This window comes from Vombatus ursinus, unplaced genomic scaffold (assembly GCF_900497805.2).
Source record: "Vombatus ursinus unplaced genomic scaffold, bare-nosed wombat genome assembly UNPS02014847.1, whole genome shotgun sequence".
Classification (NCBI taxonomy): Eukaryota; Metazoa; Chordata; class Mammalia; order Diprotodontia; family Vombatidae; genus Vombatus; species Vombatus ursinus.
In genome coordinates, this window is record NW_020954625.1 from 6,670,766 (window position 1) to 6,693,373 (window position 22,608).

Genomic DNA, 22,608 nt, shown 5'->3' on the forward strand with positions numbered 1-22,608 from the left:
CTCCAATCCTGCAGTGCTTCTGCTAGGCTTCCAGGATGATGACAAAGGTGATGGGCCACTTTCCTGAGCTCTTCTTACTTAACCACATTAAAAATGCTGTGCTTAGGAAAACCCCTAAACCTCTAAACTCGACCCAGCTGAGATTCTCACAACTTCAAATATATTATCAGGCTTAAGTTCTTCCATCTCTGAAGACTGTGGAAGGGCAAGACTTCTTAATCTCTAGAATGCTTTCTAGAATTCCTTCTAGCAGCAGCATTAATGAACATGAATCACCCAAAGTGGGGAGTAGTCATCTGGCTTGACCAGCCTTAGAAGGTTCCCTGTCACACCACGGATGCGGGGCCCCAGGAACAGGAATGAAAGCCTATTTGGTATTTAAACCAGTCAACAACAAAAAGCTGCCTCAGCATCTCCCAGATACTTCCAACCATCGCCAATCATGCCTTCTTCCTCGGCCTGTGGCTGCACTGACCACTCACCTGAAAGAACCTGTGGATTTGCATTCATCCTTCCTCAGAGAACAGAGGCTCCATCTCCAGTGTCCCAATTTGAACTTTATTTTCCCTTTGGGGGAACAATGGCATATAACTGATGTATAGGTTAAGGACCAGGCTCTGATTCCACTTGCCACTTGTCTTGTGGAGCCATTACCCTGAAGGTGCCTAGGAAAGGGCTTTTATTTCTTTTTAACGTTTTAACGTTTAACTTGATAGTGGGTATACTTCCTGCTGCCATGCTCAATCTGCCTGCAGTTAATCATATACACTCATTACTATATTAGGGTAACAAAAAATTACACTAATTATGAAAAAAAAAAACCAACCCACGCTCTTTAATGGAAAAAGTATGAGGAAGAGAAACACATTCATTAAAAGTGCACTCCTTTTTCAACAACCATACGTACCCCAGCTCCAGTGAGAACAATGATTTTTTTGCACTCCTGCAACAACTTCACAGCATCCTCAATTGTATTAATATCTTTTCTCTTTTTCCTTTTTGGTGGTTCTGAAAGGATGTTTATAACAATCTGCCATAGTGTCATATCATCTAGTTCAGGTGGTGGGATTGTTTCTGGCAACAGATCCTTTAGGATGGTCCGAGGGTCTGTGCCAATCATGAGATGCTGCTGCACAAAAGTGTAAGGACCTGTGATTGTGAATGGAAAAGAAAATTGGATCAAGTCACTCTTCTAAAGACCTTTAATATGGTCAAAGTAACAATGAGATTTGTTTTTCAAGTTAAAAAATGCCATTTCAGTTAGAATCAACTCACTTTTAAGACACTCCCCAAACCCCCAAAAGATATCACTCACAGGCTTGAAATCTGACAGTCTCAACTTCAGCAATCAAGTGAGTCAAGACTACCTGCCAGAAGAGGCCCCTCCTAATATGAACTTAGGCTGCAACTGTCCACACAGAACTCCAGGAGGCAGCTAACGGAACCCCACGAACATCAGGCTCTTCTACCTACCTGTCGCTCTGTGCAGACTGTGAAAGGTGCACGGAAACGGTGAATCTTTGAGTCTTCCTATTTCGGTTGCCTCACACACAAATCTGTCTTTAAGTTAGCAGTTACAAATTTAAACTGAAAACTTACTATTCACTTATATGACTCTCATTTCTCAATAGCACCTTTAAAAATTTTTAACACTTTCTCTCCATTACCTCGTCCAATTTCTCAAATATTTTCAAACCTTATGATATTAAGAGACTACCACATACTAATACCTTCTTTTATCCCAGGAGGACAAAGCTCAAAGGACAAAAATCCCAAAGGGTAGCAATGTGCTACCAGGGCATCAGTTCCTAACTTGCAAGTCCCCAAATCAGGGTTAGTAAGGTTCTATAATCAGGTTCTGAAGACTCTTCTTGAGATAAGTACCAAGAGGAGATTGAGCTCAGCCAATTAAGGCACTTCTACCGCTTTCCTCCTGTATGGGCAAAGGGAAGAACCCAGTCAGGTGGGTACTCACTACTGTCCTTCCAAGGAGGGCTCTCTGGTGACCTGGAGAAGATAATAGCAATCCAAGACCAAGAAGGCTGAAGTGGACACTTCTGCAGTGTCAGGGCTAGAACAGACTGCAAACTCTATCTCCCTACTTTGTCTTTCTGAAGAACTTTGTTACTGACTGGGAGATACGGGAGATACTGGCACAGGACCGTCCAGCATGGTATCCTTGCAACAAAGAAGGCAGCAGCTCAAAAGAAATGTGAGATATGCACATTTAGAGGCAGCTCCACTCCAAACGTTCATTTGGACTATCTGTGCCCTACCCGTGGGAGAGCCTTCTGAGCTCACACTGGCCTTATCGGCCACAGTCGGACACGCTGTACCTTGATACCAACACGGTGAGGTCATTTTGGTCCTCTTCCATTAAGGACAACAGTGAACCCTGGCCAGTCCTTTCACTGTAACCAGGAGACACGGGTTCAAAGTCACTTAAATAGTTGGTGTTAGGGGCAGCTAGGTGGCCAGTGGATAGAGCACCGGCCCTGAAGTCAGAAGGACCTGAGTTCAAATCCGGCCTCAGACCAAACACTTGACACTTACCAGCTGTGTGACCCTGGGCAAGTCACTTAACCCCAACTGCCTTAAAAAAAAATAGCTGGTGTTGGAGAAGGGGCTAGACGCTCTGCCTCACATTCAGGCAGCCATGCCAGCATATATCTGGGATGGGCAAACAACAGATTTACTTCTGCACATTTAACCGCCTTGAAGAGAAGCCCCCTAGCCTTGGGGAGCCACTGAAAAGACTTCACAACAAACCAAAAAGGAGACCCCTGGAAATCAAGGTTACACTAGTTAAAAATGTCCCACTGGAGGACATCTTTCATGGCCCTGCCAGGGCAGCCTTTCAATGGAAACCAATGGGAACTTTTATAATGGCCACCAAGTAAACAATAGCATCCCCAAAGCTTCACCTGTTCGAGGTCTGGGAGTCCAGTCACTGGAGCTTGCGTGAGAGGCACGGTCATCCTCGTCACTATCACAGGAATGAAAGCCGTTGGCAAGAATTTCATCACTGAAGAGATTTTCTGCAAAACAGAGAGAAATAAATACCTTAGACACAGCCTACATCTCTAAAAAGGGGCAGAACAAAGGAAAGATATAGAATACTGGCTAAAGAAATGGCCTCCAAGTGCAGAAGACCTGGGTTCAGGTTCAGCCGGACAGATATGGCTCTGTGATGGTAGGTCACTTCTCAGTGCCAAAGGGAATTCTCTAAGTGAAAAACTTAGCAAACAATCTACAGAGGAAATTTCCTCCAGCTGCAGCCAGAAATCACAGGATCAAAAAGAAAGTATGACATCTCATTAAGGATCCATTATGACTAGCTTCAAAAGTACACGGACTCAAAAACTGTATTTACTGGAAGCAGCTAGTGGAGGAGTATATGAGAGTACTGGGCCTGAAGTCAGGAAGACGAGAGTTCAAATCCAGCTTCAGACGATGACTAGCTGTGTGACCCTGGACAAATCGCTTAACCTATTTGCTTCAGTTTTCTCATCTGTAAAATGAGATAACTGTAAAAAGTGCTTGACATACAGTAGGCACTACATAAATGCTCATTCCCTTCATCTTCCCTACTTCAATTAATATTTCAAATTACTTATTAAGTGTCTATTTGCAAGCCATTGTGATAGACACTGGAGATACGTAGACCAAAAAATCAGTACCTATCTTCAGGGGGACAACATTTGTAGCTAGGTAAATACAAACGACTTCTAAAAAAGCAATTTTATCCATGTTCTCACTCTCCCAAGGCAGACTGTAGCTCCAACAAAACTAAGAGTTTCTTGAGTTAGTAGCTAAAAATCATTAATAACCTGGGGACCGACCTCCTTACTGGTCCTTAGCTGCAAGATTCTGTTCTGTGCCTCACCTGTTGGCAACCCATGGCCATCTCCTCATTACAACGAGACATAGTGAAAGGACTTCAAATCAGTTCTTTACTATATTTTAAATTAGTTTAGATCAGCATCATTGTGTTTTCATTCAAAACATTCTAGATTCCCAGAGATTAGCAATCCACCTACAGAATCTAATTTAGTGCAAAAAAAAAAAAAGCCATTGATAAATTTACTAAAACAGGATTGTTCATCAAACATGAGCCCTTTGGACCACAAGCAGGCTTTCAAATAAATGTAAACCAAATAATAGTTAATTCACCAACTTGCTTCCTTCATCTCGAAAGTATCTGTTATCTATCGATCTTACCTATGTAGCTAGAAACCCTTCATAGTAATAGCTAACATTTACATAGCATTTACTAAGTGCCCAGCACAGTGCTATGCATTTTATTACAATTATCTGATTCAATCGAAAAGACAACCCCGGGAGCTAGGTGTTACTCATTATTTCCATTTTACAGTTGAGGAAATTGAAGCAAACAGAGTTTAAGTGATTTATCCAGGGTCATACAGCTAGTAACCCTTCAGTTCAAAAGACAACAGCATCAAATGATTAGATGGTAACTTGCTAAATGATGCCAACAGATGCTGGTCAATACCAGAAGTAAAAGGTGGTACGTGAACTGACTTACCACAAACTATTCATTCTTCTTCTACTCTCCCAAAAAAAGGAGAATATCTAACAATAAGGACCACTCATTTTTTAATAGTGTTTTTTGGTTTACAAAATTCTAGTATCTAGCTGAAGATGCTATGCAAGAATAGGATTAGAGAAGGGAAAGGAGTCCTTCAGTTTGGCATTCAGTTATCTTCCCCACATTTCTTAAACTTCAAGGATCGTTCCTTGGGGTAGGTACGCCCTCACCTCTCAGACTCAACCACTTTGTATGCGAGTTGCTGTGGCCAAAATATTCACGGCTCTGCAGTCCACCTGGTGAGAAGTTTCTCCCAGGTCCAGTGGGACACCAAGCCTTTCCAGTTTGACACAACCCGCCAGGGCTTATGATCCCCTTGGCACCAACTTGGAGAGCCCAGGGTCACCTCCAAACCAAGAGGAGACATCAATTTACCTTACCCACAACTCTACCTCTATTTACAGCAAGAAACTGCTACATCTCTTTCCATGAACCTGTCTGGCTTTTGGAAAGCAGAGTCCAAAAAAATAAACGATGGCAATACAACTTGAGCCGCTGAAAAATCAGAACTAGAAACGAACAGGCAGTAAGAGTGGCTGGTTCTCCAGACACTCCCCCCTCCCTGTCAAGCAGCCCGGGCTCAGGCTCTGCAGAAAAGCAAGCCCCTCCACAAGGGGAGGTGAGTTTATAGAGGGCGTGGGCGGTGGGGGGAGCGAGAGGGGCAGGGGGATGGACATCCCGGCCAAACAAGCCCCCTCCGGGCAGCGCAGTCCCGACACAGAATAAATACAAACGCCTCCAAACCGGGATCCCCGAACACGGGTGATCCTGCAGAGCAGGAGAAGCAAGTCACTTGGAGGGGAGAGATTGGGTCGGGGGTAGATAAGCGGGAGTGATAAACGGGGCCGCGATGAACCCCAGCCCGGGAGGGGGGGATACACTGGAGTGACCCCACTGCCAAGAGAGCGCGGCGGGAGGGCTCCAATCAACCCGGCCCGGGTTAAGCCGGGGGAGAGCTTCATTAGCCCGGGCCCAGGGTCACGGGCTGAGGGCAGACCTCAGGGCCCCCCGCCGCTCGGACGCGCTCCGGCGGCCCGGGGTGAAGGCCCGGCCCGGCCCGGCCCCCGCCTCCCCTCGGCCCTCCCCGCCTGGCCGGCCCCGGGGGGCGGTGCGCAGTCGCGGCCGCCCGGACCCTGCGCACCTCGGTAGCCAATCGCCGCCGCCGCCTCGTCCTCGTCCTCGCCCCCCTCTTCCTCCTCCTCCGCCTCGTCGTCGTCCTCGTCGTCGTCGTCGTCGTCCGGCGGTGGCAGCGGCGGCGGCTCCCGGGGCAGGCCCCGCAGGCCCCGCGGGCCTGGCCCATTGTCCCCGCCGGGGGCGGCCGCGTCCGAGGCCTCCCCGAGCAGGGCGGCCGCCGCCTCCGGGCCCGGGCTCCCCGCCCCGCCGGCCCGCTCCGCCCCCGGCCCCGGGCCCGGGCCGTCCCTGCGCTGCCGCTTGCTGAGCGGCTCCCCGCCGGGCTCCGCGGGACCTCCGCCGCCCGCGCCGGGCTCCAGCGTGAGCGCCACCTCGTCCGCCATCTTCAACCGCCTCCCGCCCGCCTGGGCCTGGGCCTCGGCCTGGGCCTGGCCTCGGCGCCGCCTCCGCCGCCCGCGCTCCGCCGCCCGCCCCCGCCCACCCGCTCGGCAGACGCGCAGCAGCAGCTCTGGCGCCCCCGCCGCGCCGGCTGCGGGAGATTTAAACCCCCGTCACGTGACCCGCGCCGCCTGGCCCCGCCCCGCCCCTCCCGGCCCCTCCCCTCCCTCCCCCTCCCGGCCTGGCCACTACTGACACCCACGCGGGCCGGGACCACAACAAAATGGGTCACGTGGCCCGGCGCAAGGCCGCGCGGGGAGGGGGAGAAGGGGCGGGCGGGGCGGGGCGGGGCTCCGGCTTCGGGCCGGCCCGCGGGCGCGCGCGCGCTGGTCCGGGCCTGCCCGGCGTGTGCCTGGCTCGCGCCGTCCGCCTTCTTTCCCTCCCGCCCACCAGCTTGGCCGGAGGTTGGGGAAGGGATGAGAAGCGGCCCGTCGCCTCCGACCCCGCTCGCTCGCCTATCCCTTGCCGGAGCTCAAGTTGGGTCTTGTTTCCCCGAAGGGGGACAGTATGTGCCCTGGTGCCTGCTCGGAGCATGTCCGACCTCAAGTGGAAAAAGAAGAAAAGGTCGTTTCAGCTTCCCTCCCTGCGCTCCTACTACGTGCATCCCTGAACTGCCCGGTCCTGGAACGCGTCTGCTCCAGGAGCCGTGCCATAGGGCAGGCACAAAGCCCCAAAAGGCCTCAAAGCTGTGCAGTGTGCGTTGTTCAGGGCTCCAGCGGAAGAGATGTGATTGCACCGATCGCTGTTTGCACCCCCAGCCCTGCTCCCGGGGGAAAAGGAATTCTGGGCTCCAATAACAGGGATACGCAGGATAGTCTGTGCGCACCATGCAAAATATGAGGATGAAGACCTCACTCCGGCCTTCCTGCAGCTTGCAAGTCTAAGGAGGGCAAAGTGCAAAGATCAATAATTGCAAATGAGTATCCAAAAAACACCTAATGAATGCATTAAACAAGTGCACACAGGGTACTGGGTGGAGATTAGAGGGTTGGGAGAATCGGGGAGGGCTTCCAGGAGGAAGTGCTAAGTGAGCTGTGCATTACAGAATGGATGAGAATTGAACAGGTAAAGGACACATTCCTGCCCAAGGAAACCACCGTGAGAGCCAAGGCATTGAGAAATGAGAGTACGGGGTGATTTGGGAAGGGGGGAAGAAAGGAGGCTGGAGCATAAGAGGACAGTGATTGTTGGGCAGAGGAGGGAGGAGACCATATCTATCTAACTATGGGAAAGACTTCTGGCCATCCTGTGAAGGATGGATTAGAAGAGGAGAAAGCAGAGGCTGAAAGGCTGTAAAGAAGCAGGTCCAGGCACCAGATAAGGAGTACCTATCCTAGGGTGGGGGCTATGGAAATAAAGATAGTCTACAAGTCCTGCCAAGCTGAAAGTGCTTCAAGTACCATCCTGAAAGGAGAGACCATGTGTTCACAGTCGCAGGAGTAGCCTAGCTTAAATGGTATCACCAGGAGCCTGACAACCACCAGGAGTTGATTGTTTTTAGCACAGTAACTCAAAACCATCTCCTTCAGTGTGGTGGGAGAGACATTGCATGGTACAATGAAAAGACATGGATTGGGAGGCAGAGGACTTGGTCACTTAATGTTTTCATGACCTTTCTCTACTCTGTGAAAGAAGGGGCTGGAATAGATTGAGCTCTGAGGTTGCTTCCAGCTGGAAATCTGGGATCTCATCATTGCCATCTGCTTCAGTGGAGAGAGAATCAACATGGATGAAATCTCAGGGTTTTTGACGTGTTGAAAAAGGACAATACGGTATAAATGCTGTGTTCAGTTACGAGCCTAAATTTCCTTTTTTTCCTTTGTAAGTTTGATTATACGTATTTCCTAAAAAAACAAAAACAAAAAACCCCTCCACATTTGCAAAAGACCAGAGGATTTAAATAATGGAAAGGATTTTAGGGCCTGAAAAGAAGGGTTCTTAACCTAGGGTTCATGGTTCAATTTCAAGGGATCCATGAACTTGTGTCCATAACACCGAGGGTCAAAGTCCTCTCATCTAGATGAACCGCTTCAATTTACAGAGGAAGAAACTGAGGCCCAGAAAGGAGAAGTGGTTTACAGCATGGGGCAGTGGAAAGGTGGCTAGATTTGGGACCAGAAGTACTAGGTTGCAATCCTGCCTTGGGCAAGTAATGCCTCTGTGACCTGGCATAGGTAATCTCAGCCCTCTGGGCCTCAGTTTCCTCCTCTGTAAAATGAGGCAGTTGTATTAAATTACCTCAAAGGTCCCTTATATTATACCTAAATCTATGATCCTGTGATAGTAAAATAACAGTATGTAATTAACAAGTCATTAAAGTTTTATAGCAAGTTCCCTGAATCCTATTCTTGAGTGTTTTGTAAGAACAAGAAACAGTATGGAACACTAATGCATTGTTGGTGGAATTGTGAAATGATCCAACCATTTCAGAGAGCAATTTGGAACTATGTCCAAAGGGCTGTAAAAATGTGCATACCCTTTGACCCAGCAATAGCCCTTTTAGGGCTATATCCCAAAGAGGTCATACAAATGGGAAAAGGGCCCACATGTACAAAAATATTTATAGCAGCTCTTTTTGTGGTGTCAAAGAATTGGAAATTGAGAGGATGCCCAACGATTGGGGAATGACTGAACAAGTTGTGGTATATGAATGTAATGGAATACTATTGTGCTATAAGAAATGATGAGCAGGCGGACTTCAGAAAAACCTGGAAAGACTTGTATGGTCTGATGCCGAGTGAAGTGAGCAGAACTAGGAGAACGTTGTAGGCAGTAACAACCATATTGTGAGATGATTAATATTGATAAACTTAACCCTTCCCAGCAATACAAGGATCTAAGATATTTGCATAGGCCTCATGATGGAAAATGCTATCCATATTCAAAGAAAGAACTATGGAGTTTGAATGCAGATCGAAGCAGACTATTTGCTGTTTTTTTTCTTCTGTTGAGTTTTGTTTCCTCTTTCTGGTGGTTCCTCCTATTGGTTCTAATTCTTCCTTACAACATCACTAATGTGAAAACATGTTTAATAGGAATGTATATGTATAGCCTGTATCAGATTGTGCGCCGTCTTGGGGAGGGTGATGGGGAGGAAGAGGGAGAAAAATTTTAAACTCAAAAGCATATGGAAGTGAATGTTGATAAATCAAAATAAATTAATTTAAAAAAAAAAGAACAAGAAACAGTGGTCTAGTTCCTGGGCAAATCAATATCCCAATACATATTCTCAACTCATCCCAGATAGCCACTTCTATCCCAATCAGTTCAAGTTTAGGTAGGAATCCAAAGTTTCTAATCTTGCTTAAATCTAAAGAGAAGGATGGGTCTTGTTCAAGATTAAAGCTTATTAACATGATATTGCTAGCATTTTGTTATATACCAGGCACTGTGCTAAATGTTTTATAATTTTTGTGGTTTTTTTTTTTTTTTTTGGATCCTCATGACAGCCCTGGGAGGTAGATGTTCTTTTTTTTTTTAATTTTTAAAAAATTATTTATTTATTTGTTTGTTTGTTTTGCGAGGCAGTGGGGTTAAGTGACTTGCCCAGGGTCACACAGCTGGTATGTGTTATGTGTCTGAGGCTGGATTTGAACTCAGGTCCTCCTGAATCCAGGTAGATGTTCTTCTTATCCCCATTTTATAGGAAACTGAGGTTAAGTGACTTGCCCAGAATACCACAGCTTGTTAAGTATCTGAGGGCACATCTGAATTCAGGAGTCAGGAACAGCAGGCTGGCACTCTACTTCACCACCTAGTCTCCTGACCAAGACTCAACTCCACAGTGGAAGGCATAATATTTTGTTTCCTTAAAAGTTAAAGGATTAGAGATAAAAGAAAGCAAAATGTTCTTTCCTAGTTCTTCTCCTGTGTCTCCTCTCAGCCTGACCAAGGATCTGGACCTTTAAGCTAGGCCTCTATTTCCATCTGTCACCTTAAACTCACTATTAGTCCCTGCTGTACTATTGGGGGGGCCTCTTGGTAAGTCATTTCGTCTTCTTGGACCTCAGTTTCTTCCTGTGTAAAATGAAGCGATTAGACTAGATGGGTTCCAATATCCCTTCAAACTCTAACAATAGGATTCAGTGGCCAAAGTCAGAGTCATTGTTGTCCCTCCTAATGTGGCCTCTTTCCCAACATTCCCATTTTTGTCAGTCTGGTACTACTACCATTCTCCCCAACACAGCGCTTTGGCATCATCTTTGAATCTTCCTTCTTGTTCCCATTCCCTGGCTATCATAAAGTCCTGTACTTTCTTCCTTTCGAACATCTTAATTTAACAGACATTAAATGCCTACTATGTGCAGAGCACTGAACTAGGTAATAGGGTTAAAAAGACAAAAATAAACCAGTCCCTGCCCTCAAAAAGCTTAGCAGCCTGGTTTTGGGAAATACCAATGGTATTGATATTGGGGAAGACTTATTCGGTTGGTTGTTGGCCTTCTTAATCAAAAAGAACCAAAATGACATCACTATGTTGGGGTTAAGTGTGTTTGACCGTGGCAGATCAGACCAATAGGAGCTAAGAAAACTTTCGCTCACGTTGGGCACAAGTAGTCTGTCTGTTTGAACATTTGGAGTGGAAATGTCTCTAAATTTGCACATCTTATTTTTCCTTTCAGCTACCACAATTCTGTTTCACTTGTAGAGCCCAGCACCTTCTTTGATGCGGACGGTCCTTTGCCTGAGAGACCTGGAGAGTGTTCTTGTATCATTTCTCCTGACCACTGTGTGAGCACCTGCCTTGCATGAGTTCTCTGTAAAATAGTCTTTTAGGCAAATGTGTGTTTGGCATTTCAACAATGTGGCCAGCCAATCAGAGTTGCAGTCTCTTTAGAAGAGTGTCAATACTTGGCAGTTTAGCTCAGAAAGGACCTCGGTGTCTAGTACCTTATTTTGCCAGGTGAACTTCAGAATCTTCCCAAGACAATTCACATGGAAGAAATTCAGTTTCCTAGCATGGTGCTAGTAGACCATCCAGGTTTCACAGGCATACAGCAATGGGGTCAGCACAACAGCTCTATAGACCTTCACTTTGGTAGGCAGCCTAATACTGCTCTCCCACACTTTCCTTCAGAGCCTCCCAATACTAAACCAGCTCTGGCAATGTGTGCGCCAACCTCATCATCTATATGTACATCCCTGGAAAGTAGACTGTCAACGTAAATGAACTTATTCACAGCATTCAAAATTTCTCCATTTGCTATAACTGATGGTTCCGCATATGGATGGTGTGATGCTGGCTGGTGGGGAACCTGTGTTTTCTTGGGTGATAATTATTAGGTCAAAATTAGCACATTCCAGGCAGCTAGGTGGATAGAGCACTGGCCCTGAAGTCAGAATACTTGAGTTCAAATCTGATCTCAGACCAGATACTTGACACTTACTAGCTGTGTGACCCTGGGTAAGTCACTTGACCTCAATTGCCTTGCAACTCCCCCCCCTAAAAAAACCCCCAAAAAACAAAATTAGCATATGCAGAAGAGAATCAATCCATATTTTGTTGCATCTCAGCTTTAGAAGCTACATGAGTGCATAATCATCTGCAAACCAAAAAATCACACACCAACTCTTCCTCCACTTCATCTTGGCTTGTAAGTAGTTACGAACATATACAAAGTAATTTCTGAAAGGGAGGGCCCTGGCAACTGAGCAGGGGTTGGGGTTAGGGATCAGGAAAAGTAGAATATGGCAGGGGACTCTTGAGCTGAGCCTTGAAGTAATTTAGGATAATAAGAGATAGCAAAGAAAGGGATAGAGATGTGTTGTTAGAAACACCGAAAGTCTCCCTGCCTGAAAATATCTCCTTTACCATTAGAAATTATTTTATTTAGCTTAAACCATTTACATCCAAGTAGGAGGAGATAGACAATCAGCATCATTAACCAGTAGTCTCCCCATCACTGGGAGGCTTGATGATCACATGTTCTAGAGGTTCTAGGTTCCACTCACATAGACATTGTCCTGCATGGCTTCAGGGTCCCTCCCAAATCTGTGTGTCCAGGGAATAGGCTATCTCAGTTCCAGCCCAGCTCCCTCAAACATCATCCAGAGGCACAACCTTTATGCAGATGCCACCTGACAACTGCCTCTTCAGGAGTCCTGCAGCCCTTAGCTCCTTACCAGCCACAGCTGCTGAGGACCTGGAAAAGAAAGTTCTTCCCAGCAAAGTCTTTGATACTGCCGTGCTTAGACATCAGAAACTGATAGTGTCAGTGGAAATGATCAATGGAAATGGTCTTAATGATGAGTAATCACCATCTGCTTTGCTGTTCCACCCTAAAGACCATGTGACCTTCCTATCTGCTTGCCAGCTGAAATCTCACTGTGTTATTTCTTCCCATTAGAATGTGAGCTACTTTAGGGCAAGAGCTGTCTTGCCTTTCTATCTATCCCTGAACTCAGCACAGAGTAATCACTTAATAAGTTCTTTCACTTATTCACCTTTTCTTATAGTGGGTAACAGGCCTTGCTGGGGACCATTATAATTGTATTCTGTATTAGTATGTTCAAATGTCTATAGTATGTATAATATAGGCATATAATATAATGTATATAATAGAGGCATATATATCTTTGTAATCCTTAGAATCATTGAACTTCAAAACTGCAAGGCTCCTTGGCAATCAGTCCAATCACCTCATTTCATGGACAAGCAACTTGAGAACCAGAGATTTCAGCCAGAAGTGAAACTAGAACCCAAGCCTTTGACATCCAGGCCGCTGTAATTCCAGTACACAATGCTGTCTCTTATTTTAAAGATAATTATAAATTAAGCCTCTGTTCTATAAGTCTAATTTGACCCATATTGCTGGCACACATGATTACTTAATGAGTCAAGGATAGAATTTAGAAGTCTAAATCCTCTGCCTTGATCACTGAGACGAGGGCAACCCTGGCTGATTCTGGGAGGATTAATTCAATTTGATTCAAAATTAATTCAATTTGATTCAAAATTAATTCAATTTGATTTAATTCAATAAGCATTTATTCACTATGAACTATGCGCATGGCACTGCGTTAAGCTCAAGGGTACAAAAAAGAAAAAAGTTTGCCAGCAGGAAGCTTACATTCTAGGATTGTAACAGGTATACAGATAAGCAGATACAAAGTAATTAGAAGGAGTTTACAATTTGAATTTATTTCAAAAAAGTCACTAATGTGTACATTCCCTTTGACTTAGCAAAAGCTAGGCATATGACCCAAAGAGTCACTTTACCCTATTTGCCTCAGTTTCCTCATCTGGAAAATGGCCTGGAGAAGGAAATGACAAACCACTCCAGTATCTTTGCCAAGAAAACCCCAAATGGGGTCGTGAAGAGTTGGACATGTTTGAATAACAACAGGAACTAAACTGTTGCATGCTGATGAAAAAGGATACTTTTTCATGTTGTAAGAAATGACAAACATGAAGAATTCAAAGAAATGTGGGAAGATTTTAATAAACTGATATGAAAAAAATAAGCAGAACTACAACAGTTTTCCCAATAACCATAAATGGAATGAAAAACAACATTGAAAGACTTTAGGACCCTGACCATACAGTGACCCAATGGTGACTTTGGAAGATTGAGGAGAGGAATATCTTTCTGGAGAGAGGTGGAGTCTGATGACTCTGGAATGATTTGTTTCCCTTGATTGTATTAAAAGAGAGTTATAATCTAAGTAAAATGGATGAATATTTACAAAAATATAAATTGCCCAGATTAACAGAAGAGGAAATAAAATACCTAAATAACCCCATTTTAGAAAAAGAAGTTGAACGAGCCGTCAATGAACTCCCTAAGAAAAAATCTCCAGGACCTAATGGATTTACAAGTGAATTCCAATACTGTATAAACTATTTGGAAAAATATACAGAGTCCTACCAAATTCCTTTTATGACACAGATATGGTGCTGATACCTAAACCAGGAAGAGCCAAAATAGAGAAAGAAAATTATAGACCAATTTTCCTTTTGAATATTGATGCAAAAATTTTAAATAAAACATTAGCAAAGAGATTACAATTTATCACCAGAATAATACACTATGACCAGGTGGGGTTTATACCAGGAATGCAAGGCTGGTTCAATATTAGGAAAATTATTAGCATAATTAACCATATCAATAACAAAACTGACAAACCATATGATTACCTCAATAGATGCAGAAAAATCTTTTGATAAAATACAGCTCCCATTCCTATTAAAAACACTAGAGAGCATAGAAATAAATGGAGTTTTCCTTAAAATGATAAGCATTATCTATCTAAAACCATCAGCAAGTATTATATGTAATGGGGATAAGCTAAAAGCATTCCCAATAAGATTAAGGGGTGAAACAAAGATGCCCATTATCACTACTATTATTCAATATTGTACTAGAAATGTTAGCTGTAGCAATTAGAGGAGAAAAAGAAATTGAAGGGATTAGAACAGGCAATGAGGAAACAAAACTATCATTCTTTGCAGGTGATATGATGGTATAGTTAGAGAATCCTAGAGAATCAACTAAAAAACTACTTGAAACAATTAACAACTTTGACAAAATTGTAGGATATAAAATAAACCCACATAAATCATTAGCATTTCTATATATTACCAACAAAGCCTATATGGCAGAGATAGAAAGAGAAATTCCATTTAAAATGACTGTAGACAATATAAAATATTTGGGAGTCTACCTGTCAAGACAAACTCCAGAACTATATGAAGACAATTACAAAACACTTTTCCCACAAATAAAGTCAAATCTAAACAATTGGAAAAATATCAATTGCTCACGGGTAGACAGAGCTAATATAACAACAATTACAATTCTACCTAAATTAATTTATTTATTCAGTGCCATACCAATCAAACTACCAAAAGTTATTTTATAGAGCTAGAAAAAATAATAAAATTCATCTGGAAGAACAAAAGGTAAAAAATATCAAGGAGATTAATGAAAAAAAATGCAAAGGAAGGTGGCCTAGCTGTATCAGATCTAAAACTATATAATAAAGTGGCAATCATCAAAACTATTTGGTACTGACTAAGAAATAGAGTGGTATAGGTTAGGTGCACAAGACACAGTAATAAATGACTATAGTATTCTACTGTTTGATAAACTCAAAGATCCCAGCTTCTATTTGTCTATCTGACTATTTGTTTATTTGACAAAAACTGCTGGGAAAATTAGAAAATAGTGTGTCAGAAACTAGGCATAAACCAATATCTCACACCCTATACCAAATTAAAGTTGAAATGGGTACATGATTTAGACATAAAGGGTGATATCATAAGCAAATTAGGAGAGCAAGAAATAGTTTACTTGTCAGATCTATGGAGAAGGGAAGAATTTATGACCAATCAGGAGACAGAGAACACTATGAAATGTGAAATGGATAATTTTGATTACATTTAATTAAAATTTTTTTGCACAAACAGAACAAATGCAATCAAGATGAGGACAGCAGAAAGCTGGGAAACAATTTCTACAGTCAGTGTTTCTGAAAAAGGCCTCATTTCTCAAATATATAGAGAACTGAATCAAATTTATAAGAATATAAGTCATTCCAAGGTAAAATAGAGAAAGAGGAGATCAATGGATTGGGCATGCAACTAAAAAAAATGGAAAAAGAACAAATTAAAAACCCTCAATTAAATACCAAATTAGAAATATTGAAAACCAAAGGAAAGATTAATAAAGTTGAAATTAAGAAAATTATTGAACTAATAAATAAAATTAAGAGTTGATTTTATGAAAAAAACTATAAAATAGATAAACCTTTGGTTAATTTGATTAAAAAAAGAAAGAAGAAAACCAAATTACCAGCATCAAAAATGAAAAGAGTAAATTCACCACCAATGGAGAGGAAATCAGAACAATAATTAGGAGCTATTTTGCCCAACTATGTGCCAATAAATTTGACAATCTTAATGAAATGGATGAATATTTACAAAAATATAAATTGCCCAAATTAATAGAAGAGAAAATAAAATACTTAAGCAACCTCATTTCTGAAAAAGAAATTGAACAAACCATCAATGAACTCCATAAGAAAAAAATCTCCAGGGCCAAATGGATTTATAAGTGATTTCTATCAAACATTTAAAAAACAACTAATTCCAATGCTATATAAACTATTTGGGAAAATAAGTGAAGAAGGAGTCCTACCAAATTCCTTTTATGACACAGATATGGTGCTGATACCTAAAGCAGGAAGAGCTAAAACAGAAAAAGAAAATTATAGACCAATTTCCTTAATGAATATAGGTGCAAAAACTTTTAAATAAAATATTAGCAAAGAGATTACAACAACTTATCTCAAGGATAATACATTATGACCAGGTAGGATTTATAACCAGGAATGTAGGGCTTGTTCAATACTAGGAAAACTATCAGCATAGTTGACCATATCAACAACAAAACTAACATAAATCATGTGATTATTTCAATAGATGCAGAAAAAGCATTTGACAAAATACAACACCCATTCCTATCAAAAACACTAGGGAGCATAGGAACAGATGGAGTCTTCCTTAAAATAATACATAGCATCTATCAAAAAACATCAGCAAGCATTATATGCCATGAGGATAAACTACAAGCATTTCCAATAACATGGCGGGGGGCGGGGTGAAACAAGGATGTCCATTATCACCACTGTTATTCAACATTGTGCTAGAAATATTAACTGTAGTAATTAGAGAAGAAAAAGAAATTGAGGGAATTAGAATAGGCAAAAAAGAAACAAAGCCATCTCTCTTTGTAGATGATATGATGGTATATCTAGAGAATCCTAGAGAATCAAGTAAAAAATTATTTGAGGGGCAGCTAGTTGGCGCAGTGGATAGAGTGCTGGCCATGAAGTCAGGAGGACCTGAGTTCAAATCTGACCTCAGACCAAACACTTGACACTTGCTAGCTGTGTGACCCTGGGCAAGTTAATTAACCCCAATTGCCTTAAAAAAAAATTAAAAAAAAAAATTACTTAAAATAATAAACAAATTTAGCAAAGTTGCAGGATATAAAACAAACCCACGCAAATTATTGGCATTTCTTTATATTACTAATAAAACCCAGCAGCAAGAGATAGAATGAGAAATCCTATTTAAAATCACTGTAGACACTATAAAATATTTGGGAGTCTACCTGCCAAAACAAAACCAGGAACTATATGAACACAATTACAAAATGCTTTTCACACAAATAAAGTCAGATCTAAATAACTGGAAAAATATCAGTTGCTCATGGGGAGGCTGAGCTAATAAAATAAAAATGACAATTCTACCTAAATGAATTTACTTTTTCAGTGTCATACCAATCAAACTACCAAAAAAATTATTTTATAGAGCTAGAAAAAACAATAACAAAATTCATCTGGAAGAACAAAAAATCCAGAATATCAAAGGAACTAAAGAAAAGAAATGCAAATGAAGGTGGCCTAGCTGTACCTGATCTTAAAATGTATTATAAAGCAGCAATCATCAAAACTACTTGGCAATGGCTAAGAAATAGAGTGGTGGATCAGTGGAATAGGTTAGGGATGCAAGACAGAGCAGTCAATGACTGTACTAATCTACTATTCGATAAATCCAAAGCCTCCAGCTTCTGGGATAAGAAATCACTATTTAGCAAAAACTACTGGGAAAACTGGAAAAATGTATGGCTGAAACTGGGCATAGACCAACATCTTACACCCTCTACCAAGGTAAAGTCAAAATGGATACATAATTTAGATATAAAGACTGAGACTATAAGCAAACTAGAAGAGCAATGAATAGTTTACCTTTCAGATCCATGGAGAAGTGAAGAATTTATGACTAAACAAAAGATAGAGAACATTATGAAATTCAAAATAAATAATTTTGATTACATTAAACTGAAAAGTTTTTGCACAAATAAAGTCAATGCATCCAAGATTAGGAGGGAAGCAGAAAACTGGGAAAGAATTTTTACAACCAGTGTCTCTGATAAAGGCCTCATTTCTAAAATATATAGAGAACTAAGTCAAATGTATAAGAATACAAGGCATTCCCTGATTGATAAATGGTCAAAGGATATGAACAGGTAGTTCTCAGAGGAAGAAACTAAAGCTATCTATAGTCATATGAAAAAATGTTCTAAATCACTATTGATTAGAGAAATGCAAATCAAAACGACTCAGAGGTACCACATCACACCTATCAGATTGGCTAACATGACAAAACAGGACAATGATAAATGTTGGAGAAGAGGTGGGAAAATTGGAACACTAATACATTGCTGGTGGAGTTGTGAAATGATCCAACCATTTTGGAGAGCAATTTGGAGCTATGCCCAAAGGGCTATAAAATTGTGCATACTCTTTGATTCAGCAATATCACTTCTAGGTCTGTATCCCAAAGAGACCATAAAAATGGGAAAAGGATCCCACATGTACAAAAATATTTATAGCAGCTCTTTTTGTGGTGGCAAAGAATTGGAAATTGAAGGAATGTCCATCAATTGGAGAATGGCTGAACAAGTTGTGGTATATATGAATGCAATGGAATATTATTGTGCTATAAGAAATGATGAGCAGTCAGAACTAAAAAAAAACAACAACATAAAAAGACTTACATGGACTGATGCAGACTGAAATGAGCAGAACCAGGAGAACATTGTACACAGTAACAGCGACATTATGGAATGACTGACTTTGATAGACTTACCTCCTCACAGCAACACAAGAATCTAAGACACCTACAAAAGATTCATGATGGAAATTGCTATCCACACCCAGAGAAAGAAATAGGGAGTCTGAATGCAGATGGAAGCATGCTATTTGCTCTCCTTTTCTTTTGTTGTTTTGTTTTATTGCTTCATTCTCATGGTTCCTCCCATTAGATCTAATTGTTCTTTACATCATGACTAATGGGAAAATATACTTAACAAGAATGTATATGTAGAGCCTATATTGGATTTTATGCCATGGCGGGGGTGGGGGTAGGGGGGAGAAATAGTAGGGGGAGAAAATTTAAAACTCAAAATCTTATGGAAGTGAATGTTGAAAATGAAAAGTAAATAAACACACACACACACACACACACACACAAAATTAGAACAGAGCAAATGGAAGCTAATGACTTCTTGAGAAATCAGGAAACAATAAAACAAAACCAAAATAATGAAAAAAATAGAAGACAATGTGAAATATCTCATTGGAAATACAACTGACCTGGAAAACATATCCAGGAGAAATAATTTAAAAATTATTGGACTACCTAAAAGCCATGATCAAAAAAATAGCCTAGACATCATCTTTCAAGAAATCATCAAGGAAAATTGCCTTGATATTCTGGAACCAGAGTGTAAAATAGAAATGGAAAGAAGTCATTGATCACCTCTTAAAAGAGATCCCAAAATGAAAACTCCCTGGAGTATTATGGCCAAATTCCAGAATCCCCAGGTCAAGGAGAAAATGCTGCAAGTAGCCAGAAAGAAACAATTCAAGTATTGTGGAGCCACAGTCAGGATAACACAAGATTTAGCAACTTCTACATTAAAGAATCAGAGGGCTTGGGATATGATATTCCAGAGGGCAAAGGAGGCAGAATTACAACCCAGAATCACCTACCCAGCAAAACAGTATAATCCTTCAGGGAGAAAAATGGGCATTCAATGAGATAGAGGATTTCAAGGATTCTTAATGAAAAGACTCAAGCTGAATAGAAAATTTAATTTTCAAATACAAGACTCAAGAGAAGCATAATAAGGTAAAGAGGAAAGGGAAATCATAAGGGATTTAATAAGGTTAAACTGTTAACATTCCTACATGGGAAGCTAATACTTGTAAGTCATGAGAACTTTTTCATTATTAGGGCAGAAAGGAGTATATATAGACAAGTCACAAGTGTGAGTTGATTATGAAGGGATAATATCTTTAAAAAAAAAAGTAAAATTAAGGGGTTAGAGAGGAATGTACCGGCAGAAAGTGAAAGGGAGAAGTAGAATGGGGTAAATTATCCACGTAAAAGAGGTAAGAAAAAGCTTTTACAGTGGGGAAGAGAGGGTCATTAGAGGGGGAGTGAGTAAACCCAATTCCCATCAGAATTGACTCAAAGAGGGAATAAGATACACATTCAATTATGTATAGAAATCTGTCTTGCCCTACAGGAAAGTAGGAGGGGAAGGGGATAAAAGAAAGGGTAGGGGTGATAGAAGGGAAAGCAGATTGGGGGAGGGAGTAGTCAGAAGCAAAACACTTTTGAGGAGGGACAGAGTGAAAGGAGAGAGAGAATAAACAGGGAGGGGGAATAGGATGGAAGGAAATATAGTTAGCAATAGTAACTGAATAAAATTTCTGAAGCAGTTTCTCTAATAAAGGCCTCATTTCTCAAACATATAGAGAACTGAGTCAAATTTATAAAAGTAAGAGCCATCCTCCAATTGATAAATGATCAAAATATATGAACAGTTTTCAGATGCAGTAACCAAAGCTATCCATAGCCATATGAAAAAATGCTCTCACTGTTAATTGGAGAAATGCAAATTGAAATAATTCTGAGGTACTCCCTCATACCTATTAGATTGGCTAATAGGATAGAAAAGAACAAAGACAAATGGTGGAGGGGATGTGGGAAAAATGGGGCATCAATTCATTGTTGGTGGAGTTGTGAACTGATTCAACCATTCTATAGAGCAATTTGGAACTATGCTCAAAGGGCTACAAAACCATGCATACCCATTGACCTAGCAATACCACAACTAGGTCTGTATCCAAAAAGAGACAAAAAACCAAAAAGGAAAAGGATCTATATGTACAAAAATATTTATAGCAGCTCTTTTCTGGTGGCAAAGAATTGGAAGTTGAGGGGATGCCCATCAATTGAGGAATGACTGAACAAGTTCTGGTATGTGATTGTTATGGAATACTATTGTTTTATGGGAAATGATGAGCAGGGTGCTCTTGGAAAAGCCTGGAGAGACTTACATGAGCTTATGCAAAGTGAAATGTACTGTGTACAAAGTAACAGCAATATTGTAAGATAATCAGCTGTGAATGACTTAGCTATTCTCAACAATTCAACGATCCATGACAGCTCTGAAGGACTTAGGATGAAAAATGCTCTCCATTTCCAGAGGAAGAATTGATGTTGTCTGAATACAGATTGAAGCATAATTTTTAAACTTTATTTTTCTTGAGAGCTTTTTTTTTTTGGTCTATGTTTTCTTTCACAACATGACTATTATGGAATTGTTTTTCATGACAACACATGTATAATCTATATTGAATTGTTTGCCTTCTCAATGAAAGAGGGGAGGGAGGAAGAGAGAGAATTTGCAACTCAAAAATTTTCAAAATGAATGTTAAAAATTGTTTTTGCACGTGAAAAATAAAATAATACATGATAAAAAAAAATAAACTTGGCATTCTCCAGAATGCTTTCTATCATCCAGAACTCTCACTCAGTGACACCTTCATCAACCAATCAACAATCAATTAACAAGCATTTAGTAAACATATGAGAAGTTAGCAGGGGAGACAGCGTGTACATGTATAACTACACAGAATAAATAAATCTGAGGTAGTTAGGGAGGGATGGCATGGTAGGTAAGGGGGTCAGGAAAAGCTTCATGGGGCAGTTGGGTGTTGAACTGTGTCTTGAAGGAGGAGAGGGATTCTTTGAGGTGAGAGTGAAGAGGAATGCATTCCAGGAATTGGGGACAGCCTGTTCAAAAGTACAGAAATGGGAGTTGGACTGCCACATGCAAAGAACAGAAGAAGGCCAGTTTGAGTGAAGGAAGGGGAGTAATAGGAAAAGAGCCTAGGAAGCTGGAGTGAAATTGTGAAGAACTTTAATAGCCAAGAAAAAAAGAAGTTTATGTTTGATCCTAGAGGCAATGGGGAGCCACTGGAGTTTATTGAGGAGGGGAGTGACATGGTCAGATCTGAGTTAAAGAAAATCATATTGGTAGTTTTATAGAGAATGGGTTAGAGTGGAGAGAGACCTGATACAGGGAGACCAATTAGAAGCTACTGCAATAGTCTAGCCATGAGGTAATGAGGGTCTGAACTAAGGTAGTGACTGTGTGAATAAAGAGAAGGCATTGGATGGATAGATGTTGTGGATGTAGAAACAAGTTTGAACAACTGATTGGATGTAAGGAAGAGTGAGAAAACAAGGATAATACTGAAATTACAAACCTGAGAGACTAAAAGAATGGTGGAAGTTTGGTAGAGGAGTAGGTTGAGGGGAGGGACATGCTGAGTTTAAGATATCTCTGGGATATCCATATTGAAATGTACAAGAGGCAGCTGGTGATGCAGGGCTTGAGCTCAGGAGAGAGCCTAGGGCTGGATATATACATATGGGAGTCATCTGCATAGAGATGATAACTGATAAAATCATCAAATGAGATAGCAGAGAGGGAAACCACCAAGAGGGGGCCCATGACAGAGCCTTGGGGTGTATCTGCAATTAGAAGGAGTAGCAAGGATGA

The 22,608-nt window shown here is 41.4% G+C and overlaps 1 protein-coding gene across 1 annotated transcript in view; it reads right to left on the reverse strand.

Annotated features, from left to right (window-relative positions):
• The window catches only part of SIRT1 (sirtuin 1), a 35,416-nt gene extending 29,293 nt beyond the window's left edge, over nucleotides 1–6,123 (reverse strand). The window contains exons 1-3 of the mRNA XM_027840657.1: nucleotides 5,751–6,123; nucleotides 2,925–3,038; nucleotides 908–1,149 (exon numbers count right to left, since the gene is read on the reverse strand). Coding sequence (XP_027696458.1) covers nucleotides 908–1,149; nucleotides 2,925–3,038; nucleotides 5,751–6,123 — 729 coding nt within the window. The remainder of the gene's footprint in view (nucleotides 1–907; nucleotides 1,150–2,924; nucleotides 3,039–5,750) is intronic.
• Between the last annotated feature and the right edge of the window lie 16,485 nt (nucleotides 6,124–22,608).